General features: G+C 59.4%; 1 protein-coding gene across 4 annotated transcripts in view; it reads right to left on the reverse strand.

Annotated features, from left to right (window-relative positions):
• The window catches only part of FGFR1 (fibroblast growth factor receptor 1), a 20804-nt gene extending 6375 nt beyond the window's left edge, over positions 1 to 14429 (reverse strand). For 2 of the 4 annotated variants that reach the window (XM_042886262.1, XM_042886260.1), the window contains exons 1-5: positions 9735 to 9861; positions 2467 to 2550; positions 2036 to 2211; positions 1171 to 1294; positions 475 to 665 (exon numbers count right to left, since the gene is read on the reverse strand). In XM_042886262.1, coding sequence (XP_042742196.1) covers positions 475 to 665; positions 1171 to 1294; positions 2036 to 2211; positions 2467 to 2550; positions 9735 to 9825 — 666 coding nt within the window. In that variant the 5' untranslated portion in view covers positions 9826 to 9861. Of the gene's footprint in view, positions 1 to 474; positions 666 to 1170; positions 1295 to 2035; positions 2212 to 2466; positions 2551 to 3661; positions 3926 to 9734; positions 9898 to 14409 lie in introns of those variants that run through there. The other 2 variants (XM_042886261.1, XM_042886259.1) reach the window with 2 other exon arrangements.
• Between the last annotated feature and the right edge of the window lie 2479 nt (positions 14430 to 16908).

Consider the following 16908-nt stretch of genomic DNA (forward strand, 5'->3'; position numbering starts at 1 on the left):
GGGGTGGCCATGTGCCCTATGGCTGGGGATGGCCATGTGCCCTATGGTTGGGGGTGGCCATGTGCCTTAGGGCTGGAGGTGACCGTGTGCCCTGAGCCTGGGGGTATCCAGCTGAGGATGGCCACGTGTCCTGAAACCTTGGCATGGATGGGGACATGCACACACCCCAGGCTTTGCAGAGGGGCTGAGGGCACTGCTCGTGGCTGGATTGTGCCACCCACCCTATGCTTGCCCCCAGCACCCACCCAGTTCATGGCAGACACCTTCAGGGATCCAAAGGATGAGCGCACCGCTGCCTGCTGCCCACTGCCCACCTCTCACCCAGCTCCTCCAGGACAGCCCAGAGCAGAGCAGGCAGGGCTGGTGGGGCTCCAGATGCCTCGATGCCACCTATGTGTCCCCAGCTGTGCCCAGTGAGGGCAGTGACCCCATAGGGACCCGGGCTGGGGCAGCCCATTGTGTGTGCAGCGTTACCTTTAGGATCTGCACGTAAGGCAAGTTGTCGGGGCCGATCTTGCTGCCGTTCACCTCGATGTGTTTCAGCCACTGGATGTGGGGCTGCGGGTCGCTGTAGACCTTGCAGACAAACTCCACGTTGCTGCCCAGGGCCACCGTTTTGTTGGCAGGGAGCCCTGCCTGCAGGATGGGCCGATGCGGGGAGCGCTCTGTGGGGATGGAGACCTCAGCATGGGCACCCCACATCCACAGGAGTCTCATCCCACAGAGCCCCACAGAGCGGGTGACAGGTGACATCCCACCAGAGCAGGGGACAGGTGACATCCCAGCACAGGGACATCGTTATCTCTTCAGGGGTCAGAGGTCAAACAAACCTAACGAGGGCCCCAGCCGCTGCCACTGTGGTGAGTCAGCATTAACAAACCCCTTTGTTCACCTCGCTGACTGTTCCCTTCAGTTTGCTCAGTGTAATCAAATTAAATCACATTCTTAATGGTTCATTTACTGGCATTTAGAGCAGCTCCACATGTGGAACTGCTCAGACCAGCCTTCCCAGCTGGGAATTATGGCTAATAAGGCGATTAGAAAAAGTTTCTGTCTGGTCTCTGAAATTATTTCCACCACAATTAAAAAGCCCCAGAAGGGTTCGAGGTGAAGCTCGCGGGGCTCAGCACTGCTGTGCAGGAAGCAGAGCAGCCCCAGAGCCATCCTCACCCACAACATCCAGCTGATAGGTGTGGTTGATGCTCCCGTATTTGTTCTCCACGATGCACGTGTAGTTGCCTTTATCTGATGGCACCACCGAGTCCATGATGATGCTCCAGGTGGCATAGCGGACCTGGGGGCAGGAGGATGGGGGGTGGTGGGTGAGATGTGTGCACATCAGAGCGGCTCAGCCCTTTGGCACAGCATAAATCTGCTCGTGGTCACCTTTCCCCTCTCCTCCAGAGGGACCATAATTGCTCCCAGCTGTCCCAGCACAGAGCCGATTGCTGAGCACCACGGGCTGGGTGCAGGGACACAGCCCTGGGTGGCACAAAGGGAACAGCACCCACATCCACGTGCTGACGGCACGCTGGCAATTCCCACAGCCCTGCGTTTCCACTCCATTTTCTACCAGGGCTTTGCACACAGATGGAGAGAACCAGCACCCTGCTGCCCTGGGGGGCACATTGAGCCCTGCACCCCAAATGCTCCAGGCTGTGCCAAGGCTCTGCAAGAAGAGCAGCACTCCTTCATCCTCCTTCTCCCCCAGTGCAGTGCTGGATGTAGGAGATGTGTGGCGCTCCTGGGAGCTGCAGTTGCCCCAGCCCTCCTGGCTCAGCTCTGGGATTAGTGCAGCCAGGCTGGGCTCATCCTCCCCCCTCCCCCAAAGGTTGAGGCTGCTGCAAACATGACCAAGAAGCAGGTCACTGCCGTGGGTCTGTTTTGCAACAGGAATGTCAGGGGGCCCATCTGCCCTTCCAGAGGCACACGGCTGCACCAACGGGCAGCTCAGGGCCTCTGAAGCCCATTCATTTCCCCTTCTCCCTGAGTGACTCCCAGGGCCCAGACTGCCTGGACAGGACCCGCTCTGTACCTTGTACCCCCCAATGCGGTGGTCAGGCTTGAACTCCTTGCCATTCTTCATCCAGCGCAGCGTGGGGTTGGGCGTCCCACCTGAGGGGCACTTGAATTTCACTGTTTTGGCAGCAGGGACGGCGTGTAGCTTCTTCTCCATCTTCTCAGGATAGGTCCAGTAAGGAGCTACAGCCTCTGCGGGGCACAGAGCAGCAGGATCAGCCATGGGGAGCACTGATGTTTGCTCATGGTTAACCCAGGGCAGGACTGGGGAGAGGTGCACATCTCCCTGGCACATCCCCACGCCCCAGCCAGGCTCTAGGAGGACTGCAGCAGGACTCTGCCTCTCCTCTCCTGCCTCTCAGCCTCTGGATGCCGTTCACATGCATGCCTGGCTTCCCTTCACCCCCATCCATCCCACAAACCCATGCAAACCCATCCCACACGTACGGTTCGGCTTGGTGTTATCTGCCTCCTTCTCCTCCGAGGAGGAATCATCTTCATCATCATCATCCTCTGCAGAAGGGAGTGCGTCTGCAAGAGAAGAGACCCCCAGCTAAGCACTATGCACAGACCCCTCCTGTGCACTGTGCTGACACATGGCATGAGGCTCTGAGAGAATGCTGCATGGCTGGAGCGAGAGATGCTGTCCCAGCTCACAGAGCCCAGGGAGCAGTTTGCCCACAAGGCTGACTTTGGACTCAGGAAGGCAGTGCCCACATTGTGCTGCCAGGCACCCGGAGACATCCATCCATCCACCCAGGTCCTGCAAACAGAGACAGCCCTGACCTTCAGCCAGCACCTCCTGACCGTCAGCACTCAGTCCTCACCACTGTGCTTCAGAACCAACAAAGAAAACCTCAGCTTCAGTTCACCCCGGTGCTCAGCTCCATGCAGACTCACATGTCCCCACGCATGCACTGCCACCGTGGAAGAACACTCATGGACACACAGTGCAGAGGATGCTGGGCACCACCTGTGTATCTCTGAGCAGAAAACCCAGCAGTGCTGGCCTTGCTGCAGTGCTCTGTGCTGATGTGGACACACAGGGTGCAGACAGTGCTGGGCAACCATCTGTGCAGCTCTGAGCAGAAAACCCAGCAGTGCTGGCCTTGCTGCAGTGCTCTGTGCCCATGTGGAGACACAGGGTGCTGGGCACCTTGTGCTGGCCTTGCTGCAGTGCTCTGTGCTGATGTGGACACACAGGGTGCTGGGCACCATCTGTGCAGCTCTGAGCAGAAAATCCAGCAGTGCTGGCCCTGCTGCAATGCTCTGTGCTGATGTGGACACACAGGGTGCTGGGCACCATCTTTGCAGCTCTGAGCAGAAAACCCAGCACTGCTGCAGTGCTCTGTGCCCATGTGGACACACAGGGTGCAGACAGTGCTGGGCAACCATCTGTGCATCTCTGAGCAGAAAACCCAGCAGTGCTGACCCTGCTGCAGTGCTCTGTGCCCATGTGTCCCCACGCTGAGCCACAGGGCACAACCACCATATTGCACAGATCCGGTGGCACATCCTCTGCGTGCCAGCGTGGGCTGTGCAAGACTGCACCCCACCAAACCAACCTGTGCCTGGCAGCCAGCATGCAAGGTGTGCACACAGGCACGCTGCTCCTCGCTGCTGCCCCTGCACCGCTACGAACCTGAGACGTTGACGGAGAAGTAGGTGGTCTCACTCCCCGAGGGGCTGTTGGTCATGCAGGCATAGAGCCCCGAATCCTCGGGCACCGCATCCCGCACCTCTACCTCCTCGCCGGTGATGCGTGTGCGGTTGTTCTCAGGCAGCTGCACTCCATCACGCACCCAGTTGATGCTCTGCACGTCGTCGCGCAGCCGGCAGCGCAGCTGGAGGAGATCGCCGGGGTGTGCAGAGTGGGATTCCACCTCGATGTTCGCTTTGGGCAGAGCTGGAGGAGTTGGGGAGAGAGGGAGAGAAAGGGAAAAAAGAAAAGAAATAGAGACAACGGGACACCGGGCTGCTGAGGGTCGGGTTAATGAGGCGACATGCGCTGCGGGGACGTGGCTGAGGTATGGGGGTCGACCCCGAGCACAGCCACGCTGAAAGCAACCCAAGCAGCAGCGAGGCATCGCCCCAGGGCACAGCCATGGAGCCCAAAGCTACGCAAGCGCCCTCAGTCTCCTGCCAAGCGCTGCAGAAGGGGTTTGAGATGGGGAGGAATTTGCAACCTGAGGCACGTTGGGCAGAGCTGGCAGCAGGGCAGGATGAGGAGCACCAAACCCCACGCGGATCCACCCCAGGGTCTCCCTGCCCAGCAGCAGACAGCCAGCAAAGCAGGCCTGAACCCCTCGCTCTGGTCAGCACCAGGCAGTTAGAGGGCTATGCCGGGACAGCAGGCAGAGAGCAGGGCTCAGAGACAGTGCTGGAAGCTCAGGTAGGCAGGCAGGGGCTGTCAGATGCTCCCTGCCCTCAGTCGTCCTGCGACGTCCTTCCAGCAGCACAATGATCCAATCCATCCCAGTGCTGTTGATCACCGGTGTTGCACAAACCATTGTTTTCCCCTCATTCTGTGGTGTTGCACGAAGATCCTGCACTGGGTGCAAACGTCCACGTTCCCAGCAATCCCTCCCAGTGCTCACACTCAGCCTGGTGCAATGCCTGCTCTCCTTCCTGAGCCAGCTCTGCTCTCACACCTCTGCTGCTGTCTCCATAGGGTGTGTTCCCACGACTCCTCCTGCTCCTCGCTGGGCAGCCTGGCTCAGAACCTCCTCTTCTCACTCCATCTCAGCATGGTGACTTCCCACATGGAGACCCCAAAGCAAATCCTCAGGGGCAGCCCACCTGCAGGGCCTTCCCAGCTGCAATCCGGTGCTTCCCAGGGACTTCAAAGCACCCGATGAAGGCATTCTGGCCCCAACCACACGCACACCCCATCAGCTGTGCTCAGAGCGGAGCAATGGGGAGCTGATGTGCACCTCCAGAGCCTCAGCCCTCCACTCCTCACTCCTCCTGCAGCCCTCACACACCTGAGCATCTTCAGAGGAACACCATCCACCAACAGCTCAGGAGTTTCTCTGAACGCCTCCATGAGAACAGCGTGTGTGGGGACGAGCTCAGCGCTCTCCTCGATGGCAGGAGGGCCAGAAGCAGGGCTGCAGGTCCCACTACCAGCTTACAGAGCCCTGCAGGTTTTGGGGAAGAGCTCTGCTTTTTGCAATCCCAATTTCCCCACGTTTTCCTCCAGCTTCAGCGCTCCTGCAGCTCTCATTTGTGTTTCAAAAGATTCGTCACAGGCGCATACAATGCCACAGCCACGTCCCACCAAGGCACAGCCCCACAGCATCCTCCTGCCCCTGCGTGAAGACCACGGAGAGAACCCAAAACCAGAGGGTTGCGGTGCCCTCCACTCTCAGCTGGGGCTCAGCACTGCTCGTGCCCATGAGAAAAGCTCTTTGGAGGGTGCACAGCTTTGGGCTGCATCCCAGCTCACGGCGACGCTCTCTGTGCCATTCAAAGGCCGCGTCCTCCCTCTTCCCCCTCCTCCCCCCATCTCGACCCAGCTCTTAACATGAGCAGCGTGATGGACAGCACAGCACGGGGAGGCAGAGGGCAGGGCGGGATGCTGCCCTTTGGTAACCCAAAGCGCATCTCTGGCACTCGGGGATAAGGCGGAAAACGCGGCATGGTGGGAACGGCCCGAAAACGAATTCACAGCCTAATGAGCATGTCCAGGTTACCCCCCCCAACCCCCCTACGGATGAAAGCAGGGACAATGAGGCTCCCAGCAGCTCTGGCAGCCGGACAGCAGCAGCCCACGGGACGGCTCGGCTGGCACTGCCATGCAGCAGCCCTGGGAAACGCAGCCTTTGCAAAACCGCAGCGCACACAGAGCGGGAGCAGCTCATCCTACTCTCAGTGCCCCCTCGGATCGTTGTGCTCCATCAGCCCGGAGTGCCTCTTCTATTTATTTTGCTCTTCTGTAACCTAACCCAAGCCGGCAGGTGCAGCCCCTCACAGCAGTTCTGAGCATGGTGCTCACACGCCTGGAGCGAGCAGGAGCTCAATGGGCCGGAGAAACGCTTGGCTCTCCTCCTCTGCACCAGGGCAGGAGGGGGGAGCACTGCAGGGATCCAAATGTCTGCAGCTCCAGCCCCAAACACAGAGGGCACAGGGATGCCCAGAGGCTCTGTGCCCACTGCTGTGCACAGGGGGTTGGTGCTGAGCTTGCTGAAGTCCAGGAGATGCACGGTGCGGGTGTTCAGTTGGGAGCAAAACGCCCCACAGTTGGGCTCCTCAGAACACATCGGGCTCAGGAGAACAAATGCAGCCCTTCTGCAGCCCCAGATGCTGAGTGCTGCACCCCCAAGCACCCAGCAGTGCACAGCCTGCAGGCAGCGCTGCAGGGACTTTGGATCTGGGAGCACCGAGTTGGGATGGAGACGCTCAGCTCACACTGTTTCCTTTTGCTGTGAGCTTTAAGGCGAACCCACCAGCGCTTTTATTGCTCAGTTCCAGCTTTGCAACCAGGCAGATGGAGGGTGCCACTGCCTCCTGTACCTGCTGCTGGAGCCCAGGCCTGGCCCACAAGGGATGGGGATATCAGCAGCACGGCTTCACCTTTCCCCCTCCGCATTCAGCCTCTCTCTCCTTGCTGGAGAGCTCTCACCTCTCCCTTCAAAAGGACTTTGCATGCAAATGGCCCCACGCCAAAGCTGCCCATCAGAATGGAGCAGTTCTGCATTCAGGGCTGACAAAACGGCGCGGAGCTGTGTGTGCCCGAGCGCAATAAAGCGGCCAACAAAGCAGCACAGCAACAACCCGGGCTGAATGGCCGCAAGCAGCAGGTCCTGCCGCCGGTTGCCCTGGAAACCCCACCAGGGCTCACTGAAGGTATTTCCTGAAGAAAAAGCACACACATGCCCCACAGCTCTGCTAATCCCAACAGGAAGCGCTTACCGGGACGTGGGGATTGGTTTCTTTCTTATTTAAAAAGTGCCTCTCCCCGCTGTCCCCCCCCCCCTCCAGCCGCCCATGGGAGTGCTGGGGAGGTGACCAAGTGCCCCTTCTGCAACCCTGCTGCATCCCATTGCAACCCTGTTGCACCCCACTGCAGCCCTGCTGCAACCCACTGCAACCCTGTTGCATCCCACTGCAACCCAATGCAACCCAATGCAACCCTGTTGCATCCCATTGCAACCCTGTTGCATCCCACTGCAACCCAATGCAACCCAATGCAACCCTGTTGCATCCCACTGCAACCCAATGCAACCCACAGCAACCCAAAGCACCCCACTGCAATCCAATGCATGCCACTGAAATCCACAGCAACCCTGTTATCCCACTGCATCCCACTGCAACCCCTGCTGCACCCCACTGCATTCCACTGCAACCCTGTTGCATTTCTACTGTGCACTCACTCCACCCTCACTGCACCCACTGCAACCCCACTGCAACCACGCTGCAGCTGCACTGCTTCCCCACTGCCTTGCACCCCAACGAAGGATGATGCCAAGCACAGAATGCAATGCTTTCTAATGGGCTTTGCCCATCCTGCAATCCCGGGCAGATCTCTCCAGCAGGAGCAGGGAATTGATGCACTGCCCCAGGCTCTGCTCCTCAGAGCAGCACGTGAAATGAAGCAGCATTTAATTACCCAGCATGTCTGTCGTTTGCAAAGCTGTCAGGATAACCACCCGCCCATCCCCCGGGACACCCAGCCATGCTCAGAGCTCAGTGCAGAGCAGCAGTACAGGACAGCAGGCCCTGCACACTGCAAGGGGCACCAGGAGTGCTGCAACCCATGCACATCTGTGGCTCTCTGCAATAAGCAATGGGTTCGCCCTGCAGGAGCAGGAGGGCGTCCCGGGGATCTCCTCCTCTCCCATCATGGGGTGCAAAATGAGTTTGAACATGGGGGGGCTGTGCAAGCAGCCCCGCAGAGCTGCCCCACAGTTGCAGCACAGCCTTGCTGCCTTTCCCAAAGCCTCACATTTCTTTTTTTTTCCTCCTCAATTAAGGGCTGGAGTGACAGCATCTGAGTGGAAAGGCGGGAGGTGGTGAACAATGCCTGCAGACGGGCTGGGAGGGGAAGGGAGCAGCGTGGTGCCCCGCAGCACACAGCCATGCCTGGCAGCACCAGGATGGGGATCCTCACCAGGAGATGGGGCTCAGAGCTGCAGCCCCTCGGCCGCTCCGTGCCCCCACATTCCCCACACACAGCACAGACAGAGCAGTGGGAACAGCAGGGAGGACAATAGAGGACAGGGAGGGAGGAAAAAAATCCCCTCCACAATTTTCTGCAGGTTTCTGTTTAACCTGAAGACAAAGAGCAGCTTTGTGAGGGAGGGAGACAGAGGCTGCTCATGGAAATTTCTTGGCTTTTCCCCTTAACTCGTTTTTTTTTTTGTGGTTTTTTTTTTTCTGGTTTTTTAACCACCTCCAAATTTAGGTAACTATAAAACGCAGCGAGCGCCCATTAATATTTTATTTGCAGCAGATTTTTCAATAAGTTCCTGACAAAGGCTGAGCTGCTGAGCCCCCTCCCCAGCCACGTGGAGGGGCGGCTCTGAGCCCTCCTCTGCACTGAGGTGGGGCTGCCCTGCATGGGGGAGATTAGGGATTCCAGCAGTAAACTGAAACGCCACCAACACCAGAACCAAGTCCGGTGCTGCATCTGCTAAGGAGGGGGACAGCAGAGCTGCCTCCCCTGGGTGATGCTCATGGGGGGATGTGGAACACTGGGACACAACACACGGCTTCAAGGATGCGATGCGTGGCTCTGGGACTGATGCATGGCTCTGGGTTTGATGCACCATTGCCTCCCACACAGCCTGGCCTGGACCTGACTCTCCCGTCCCACCCTGTGCAGAGGCACATATGGTGTCGGGGACGCGTTGTTCCCAGCAGCCACAGCCAAAGGGTTGGGCTCTGTGCAGCCAGGCTCTGTGCAGCCAGGCTCTGTGCAGCCAGGTTCCTGCTGTGGCACTAATTGGGCCGTCCTGGTGAGAGCAGTGCTGGGAAGCATTGCCAGAGGTTACTGCCAGCCTGGCAGGCACCCAGCTCCATCCTCTCCTTGTCCCCTCCACCTCCACCGCTGCCTCCCCAACCCCTCCACGGCTCCCTAAGGACCCCAAAACCCCACCGTCACCCCACACCGCCTTTGCTCTGTGTACCTGCATGGCTTTCATGGGGGTGACTGTGGGGCTCACCAACACATGGGGCTTTCAGTGGGAGGAAAAGGGAAAGAGTGAGCCTTAAAAAAGCAACGCCGTACCGCTCGGACCAGACATTCTCAGGTAATTAGAACCAAAAGGCAGCAGCTAGGCAGCAATCCCTGGCTGCTCTGGTTATTCTCCGCCTCACCAAGGGAAGGGGCCGTGCTTTGAAATGCTGCAGCACTCCGTGCAGCTGTCCTGGGGGCCTGGTGACCCCGGAGGCCCATGCATGGCAGTTCAGCGTGTCCCCAGCCCGGAGCTCAGCAATGCCACACATCCCAGGCTGTTCCCCTTGCAACGCCTTAGGGGTGACTGCTGACCTTCTCCAAAGTTTCCCCCCTGCTTTAAAGACACCCATAGGCAATGCTGGAGGTGCACCCCACGCCACGTATTCACTGCAGACAACACCCCAGCCAGGTTGCACCACGACGCATCGCACAAAACCCCTCGCCGGGCCCCAAAGCTCTGCCTTCTGCAAGGCGAGAGGTCCCAGCTATCTTATCAACAAGGAGAAAAGCAAAGAAGGAGATCTGTTGGCCTTACCTTGGTCAGGAAGCGTGGGGGCCGGTCTGGCAGCTGACAGCGTGGCTGTGACCAGCACAGCCCAAAGGATGAGGGACCTCCAGGTAAACATCCCACTGCTGCGGCTACTGCTCGGCGACTGCGCTCAACCGCCCCTCCATGGGGCCCCGTCGGCCGCTGTGAGCTGCAGAGCGGGGAAAGAGAGTCAGGGCAGAGTTCAGGGCATCCCCCCATGTCCCTTTGCTGTATGGGAATCCCCTGCATCCCACAGCCCCTTTGCTGTATGGGGACCCCCCCCCCCTCCTCTCCGCTCCCCGTGAGGATTGAGCTCCGAGCCACCCCGCCAATGATGGCTGATGTGTTGGGAGCAGAAGTGCTGGCAAAGCAAAACCGAGCACAGCAAAACGCTGGGAGAAATCCTCAAATGCTGTTTGAAGAGAAGGGAGGTTTCTGCTCTCCTCTTTTTTTCCTCCCCCTTCACGCAGTTGGCACTGGAAACAGCAATTCTCATACAAATCAAAATGTTCGCAAGGAGCTTCGATCGTCACGGCTTGGCAGGAGCAGCTTTTGGGTTCCTTGAACTTTTTTTGCTCAGATGCAAAATGGAAAAGGCTCCAGCCTGAGGCTCTGTGGGATGGGAGAGGTGCTGCTGCTCAGCTCCGGAACCCCTTTGTTTTCACATCTTCCTCTACAGACATCCCAGGAAGCTCCAGACTGAGAGCAGCACAGACCCTGGGGGCAGAGCAGCAGGTGTTCACACAGTTAACCTGGGCTGGGAACTCCTGAAGCCCTTTTGGGGTGTCGGGGTGACCCCACGGGAGATGCCTGAGCCTCTTTGCTTTGGGAACAGTGCTGTGACCTCACAGCCTTAGGTGCACGAGCAGCAGAGCCACCAGCAGAGCTGGAACAGGAGGAGGACGTTCCTTAACCCTCCACTTCTCTCTGCCTTCCACCCTTCCCAGCACTGAGCTGTGCTCTACTGCTCTGTGCTCCAACGCAGCCAAACCCAACTCGAGCTGTCAGACCCCAAAGCCTTTGGGCTGCAATCCAAGAGCTGCACTCCTCCCTCGGTGACATCTGCAGCTCCACAACAGCCTCCAGCCGAGGTCCCGACACCGGCGGTCACTAATGGTCCCCCTGGGCTCCCACAGGGCTCCGTGCCCCATCTTGCACAACACTGGGATGGATGGCTGCTCCAGGACCAAGGGGACAACACAGAAATGGGGATGCAGCCGTGTGAGCTCACCTGGTGCTGCTCTGACATCAACCCAAAGCCCCGTTCAGAGCGCACCGTGCGAATAAGTGCTTCCTTGCCATATGGGATCCACCTCAAAAGCACATTACTACAAGGTGAGTAAACCACTGCAGTGAGTAATGGGCCACCACTCATCCCCCCACGTGCTCCTGCTTCCCAGTGAACCCTTTCCCACCACGGAGCATCCTCTGTCCCAAAGGATTTAACCCCAGGGCAGCTTTTGCCTCTTCCCTTGCCAGCTCTGCAGCATTTGGCACCCAAACTATTCACACAGGGACACCCAGCAAACACCAGCATCATCTCCGCCGGTGAAAACACTGATGGAGTGTGAGCAATTTATCAAGGGGTTGGAAGGAGGAGGTGGTAATGTTTCGTGGGAAAAAAAAAAAAAAGCCATTGGCATTTCTGGAAATTATTTTCTGTCTCTCTGTGGTTTTGTTTATCAGCAGCATCCCCCCGGAACATGCCCTAATGTGGAGTGGCTGCAGCTCTCCCCCCCCCTGCACAGTGCACACAGCAGCTCCCAGCAGTGAGTCAGGGCACAGAGTGGGGCTCAGCTGCAGTGGGACGGGCGCTGACTCAGGGGCCGACAGCAGAGAGTTTCCATTGCAGCAGTGATGGTGATGCACACAGGGCAGAGCAGCCCAGGAACCCTCCAACCTGTGCACAGAAAGCACAGCTCCACTCTGTGTGGAGATATGGATCCCCACAGGAATCTGCTTGCACCGAAAGGCTGCAGCCTCAGCGTGGGTTTCCAGCTCCTTCCATGCATGCACTGTCCCTGCCCGCTGCAATTTGCTGGTTGGGGTGGATTCAAGTGACTAAAAATGGAAGCAGAAAAGCGAGGAACCAGAACGAAGGGCCCCTTAGAGACCTGCAATTACAACGGCCACGACACCCACGGGGCTATTTAGGAGCTGAAGGAACACCCCTGTGCCCACCTGTGCGCACTCCCACCCGAGCACAGCCTTTGCCCACGTGCCCACATGTGCAACCTGCCCGCCCTGCTGTCCTCAGCACGACCCTGGACCTTCGCCCCGTGCTGTGAGTCAGGGCTGAGCCAGCGGCACGCACAGCCCGGCCCCTGTGCTGAGCAGAGCACAGTGGGGAAGCCCCTTCCCAGCTCATGGCTCATCCCTGGGAACACGTCCAAGGTGAGGAGAGAGCAGAGAGCCCACGGCACTGGGGCACCCCGGGGTGGAAATGGGGCTCAAGGGGTCACCAGAACATCTCTAGGAGCTCTACGTGCCCCAGTGTGACCATGGGGACCCTGAGGTGACGCCCCTCCCATGGTGGTGACCACAAATGGGAGACCCTGACAGACACTGATGTAAGGAAGGAGGGTGAATTCGGCTCCGAGCGCCCTTGCAGCAGAAGGACACAGCAAAGGCAAAGCTCCTGGTGGCACACAGAACCTCCTCCTTGCCCTGCACTCCTTGACCCAGCCGCATGCTCAACCAAGTATTTGCTGAAATAAAAAGCAAACACGACTGCAAATGTAACTATAGGGAAAATCAGTAATGCTTAAAGCAGACGCATGCTTGGAAAAATAAATATCCAACTGTGCGGGCTGCATTCAGTGTTAACCCTTTGCAGCCACGTGTTGCATCCTGCTGCACACCAACAGCTCCTGCACCGAGTTACGGTGCTCTGCGTGCATGCAGTGGTGTGAGTGGGGGTCTGGTGGGGCGCAAGGATGGGAAAAGCTCAGTAAAACCAGATCAGGTTTAAAAGCTTCCCGAAAGCAAGGCATCCCCACCCGAGGGCTTCATTTTCAGATACGCTGAGCACCCCCAAAGGTCCCCCAAAGGCTGCTCCAGGCTGGTGGTGCTGAGTGCTCCGGCACAGGGCTGTCCCAGAACGGACACCAGATCACAGCCCCCACTCCCTGGAAGAGGCAGAGCAGTTCTCCAGCTGGGAGGGAGCGGGATGGGGTTTGCTGCACTCAGCTCCTCCCAGGAAAGCTACTGCGGGCGGAAGGACACGCACTCCTCCAGCAGACCCATCCCCTGCTGCTCACATTTGCCTTCATCCCCAAAAACCAGAAGGTCCCAATGAGGGGAAAGGCAAACTGCTGGGACAAGCATCTGTGCTCCAGGCCCGGCTGAGCAACGGGGCTTGGAGATCCTCAGCTCCCAGTACAGTTTATTTGTTTCCAGGCAAATAAATAAACAGAGAGATCCTGTTTGCACCTGAAAGCAGCTTGGGCTCCTTCCCAGCAGGCGCGCTGTGCAGCGCAGCACCGCTCTTGCCGGGCCAGGGACGATCCTCATTTGTTTTAATCCTCTCTGAGCAACACAAGGAGAAGGCAACGGTGCATGCCAGGCACGGCGGAGATTAAGGGAGGAAGTGCTCCTGTGCGGGGAAAATGGCTGCTGGCCGGAGAGAGAGGTGAGGGGCTCCGTCCTGCAGCATCCCCGGTGCGGGCACATCCCCGAGAGCCCCGCGATCTCATGAGAGCAAATCACAAAGCCCGATTTTCCTCCTCCCGGGACTCGAGCAGCCTCCAAACCCTGAGTTTTGTTAACGCAAGCATTCGGCAGGAGAGCACTTTGGAGGTCTGGCCGTTGAGCCGTGACGCGCGGAGCAGCGCCGAGTTATCCAACAATCCGCACGGCGTTCGGCCGTCATCTGAACGCGTTGCAAACGGACGCGCAGCGCCTCTCGCTCCCCCGCGGCAGCCGCCGGCCCTCGTCCAGGAACCGAACAGCGACCACAGAACCACGCGGAGCCCCGCGCCCGCCGGTCCCGCACACATCGACCCCGCAAACGTCGCGAGCGCTGCGGCGTAGGGCGGCCGCCACGCTGCGCACACGCAAGAGCCGTTCCCAGACGCTGGCAAAGAGTTCGGCAGAAGAACGCTCCGATCCCTCTCACCTCCCACGCCAACACGCACAAAGATCTCAGCCCGGCTCATTTTCATCGCCTCCGCCGCCGATTTTTACCGAAAGGCCCCAACATCTCGGAGTTCCTAACGCAACAAATCCAGCTCTTTCTCCATCTTCTTTTGGAAGCCGCCAGGCTCCCGCCCAGCAACTTTGGGTGGCCGAGGGCCGGGCAGCAGCACCGAGCCCCTACCGGATCCCCAGCGCTGGGGGTCCCGGAGCTCGGCACCGAACCGAGCAGCGCGCACCGACCCGAGAACCGGGCACCGAGCCACCGCGCCTCCGAAGTGCCGCCGGGCGGCTGCCCGGGGTGCCCCGGGGTTCAGAACCGGACCTCCGCCGCAAGCACACCGAACCGCTCCGGTGTCCCTAAGCTCTCCGAACCTCCGGTACCGCAGCCCAACGCCCGCGGTGCCCGCAAGCCGCAGCCCCGCTCTGCTCGCAGTGGGGCCCCGTCGGGCCGCCCCCCCCGGCGGATGGGGATGGCCGCGATCCCGGAGCGATCCCCCCCGCGCGGAGCACAAAGCGCCGCCCCGCTCCTTCTCCCCGTACTCACCGGAGTCCCGCGGGGCGGCGGCGGAGGCGCGGTGCCCGCCGCTCCCGGGAACAATGGAGGGGAGCCCCGGCCGGGGCGAGCGCGCAGCCCCGCCGCCGCCGCGTTCAGTGCGGCCGCCCCATGGCGGATCCCGGCCCCGAGGTGGCGGCGGGAGGCGCTCCCGGGAGGCGCGGTCCGCCCCGACGGCCGCCGCTCAGAGCTGCCCGCACCGCCGCGTCCCCGCCGCGCGCTGCCGCCGCCGGACTGAGCCGCTCCCGCAGCGCCCCGCCGCCTCCCGCCGGCTCCTCCCCCGCCTTCTTCCCAGCCCTCCTCCTCCTCCTCAGCGGCCTGATGGGGCTTGTAGTCGGCGCCGGGGCGCCCCCTCGGAGCCCCCGTGCTGCGCTGCCGGCAGCCGCCCCGGGACGGACTCCCGGGTGTGGGGTGCAGGGGGGGGGGTCTGAAGGCGGCTGTTTTGCCCCCAAAAACTCCTCTCGTGGAGCGGGTTGCTCGAGGGACTCTTGCAGCCTTGCTCTCAGCCATGTCTCGCCCCACTGTGTGCCCTACACTGCAGGGCTCCCTTCCCCAGCACACAGGGTGCAGGTGTGGGGCAGCCCCGTACCCCAGATCTTTTGCAGAGCAATAGCCCGGGCACCCTACCCCTATCCCTACCCCTAACTCTCATCATGGGACAGTTTTGTGTGGAGTTTCTAGCCTCAGCTCTTTCCTGGGAGCCACCACCATTGCTGCAGTTCGTGCTGTGTGTTCCCTGAGCTCTGGTGCAGCTGTTAACGCTCAGCACCCCAAAAAATCTCTGCATACACAGGCAGCACGTGTGCTTTTTGCTTAGGGCTGTGCTGAATGCTCGAGTTGAAGACACGGAGATGTACGGCTGTGCCACGGAGCCCAGCCTGGCCTGACCCACAGAATGCCAAGTTGGGCAGCCAGATGGAGCTCAGCACAGGGTGAGATCCCCAAATCCAGCCCTGGGCTCAGCCCAGCAGCCCCCAGTCAGCCTCACACCAAGGCAGCCTGGAATAAAGACATCTCCTGGCTGGCAGGGAAAGATCTGCGCAAGGCAATGTGCAAGTGATTAAGTTATAACAGGGAAGAGGACAGGCTGAATTAGCCCTGTCAATCACCATCGCTATATTTGAACCAAATGCTGGGCATCCATCTCAGGAGCAGCCTCTTGCTGCTTCAGGCAACTGTTCAGAACGCTGTGCCAAGACCCACGGAATACTTTCTTTCCAGGATGACAGATGTGTGGACAGAGGGAGGGGAAGGTACCATGCGTTCTTCCCTTGGCAAACCAAGGCTGTTGAGAGCAGGGAGCACAGGGACAGGCAGAGGATTCACGTCCCTTTTGTTCTTGTGATGGTTTTCTGCTGGACTCCATCAATGGACACCGGTTCCATGGGCCCTTATGAGTAAAGGAACTGGCAGACAACAGGGAAAGCATCCCCTGATTCATGAGGCTGAAGGACAGACCCACATCTCCTGCCTCAGCATCACAGTGGGGCTCAGAGTGGGATTGACCACAAGCTGTCACCATCTGGTGGCACAAATGGAGCATAAGTGGGTCCTCCTGGAAGAATGGGGAACCCAAAACCGCCACTGAGAGTGATGGAGACCACTGGGATGTGGGGTGGGCAGAGGGCTGGGATGGTGCCTCAGTGCCCCCTGCACACCCAGGGGGGTTCTCCTGGTGTTGCCATGCTGTGCCATTCCGTACCACGCCATCAGTGCAACCTGAAGGTGGTGCAGATGGGGATTTCACAGGAACCCGCGCTTGTTGTTTGACTGCCCTTAATCAAGAGCAGCGTTAAGATAAACGGGACGTGGGCTTCCATTGGCGGAACAGCTGAACAACTCCCTGTGCCAGCAGCTGGGGACCTGCGTGCGTGTGCTGCTGTGCTCCTGTTTGGGCAGCAGGGACAGAACTGAAGGCGCTGCTGGGAGAAGAGGAGCGGCACAATGGAGCAGTTCTGCCCTGACCTTCGGTTTCCCACTTAAAGCTCTGCAGCTCTCCCCTCCTCCTCACCACAAAAGGGCTCCTTTCAGTCTCTACTTCTGCATTTAGAAAACAAAAGCAGATGCAGCTAGTTTAGGTTTGGAGAGGGGGAGGCAGGAGCGAATGCTGAATAACAAAGAGCTTTCCCTGAAAGATCCCACTGACAAAGACTTTGCAGCTTCATCCCTCCCTGAAAAGGCCGGGGCACATCTGGGCTCAGCCTGGCTGTGGGTCTGCCTGCTTGCAAGAGGGGCTGCGTGTGCACACGTCTGCGCTTTGCAGTGCATGCCTGAGTGTGCTGGAGGTTTGGATGTGCACCGAGCATGCACCTGCACCGTGGCAATGTGTGGGGCTGCAGGACGCCCAGACCGTGCTCTGATGGGAGTCTGCACTCTGATAGGAGTCTGCACCAACGCACATCACCTTTACTCTGCTTCTTCTTGCTGCTTGGCCTTTGCAGGACCACGCGTTGCTCTGAAGAGCTTCCAGGTGCACTGCCGACCTGAGCA

Source organism: Lagopus leucura, unplaced genomic scaffold (assembly GCF_019238085.1).
Source record: "Lagopus leucura isolate 7727_CA_CO unplaced genomic scaffold, USGS_WTPT01 Super-Scaffold_100056, whole genome shotgun sequence".
NCBI lineage: Eukaryota > Metazoa > Chordata > Aves > Galliformes > Phasianidae > Lagopus > Lagopus leucura.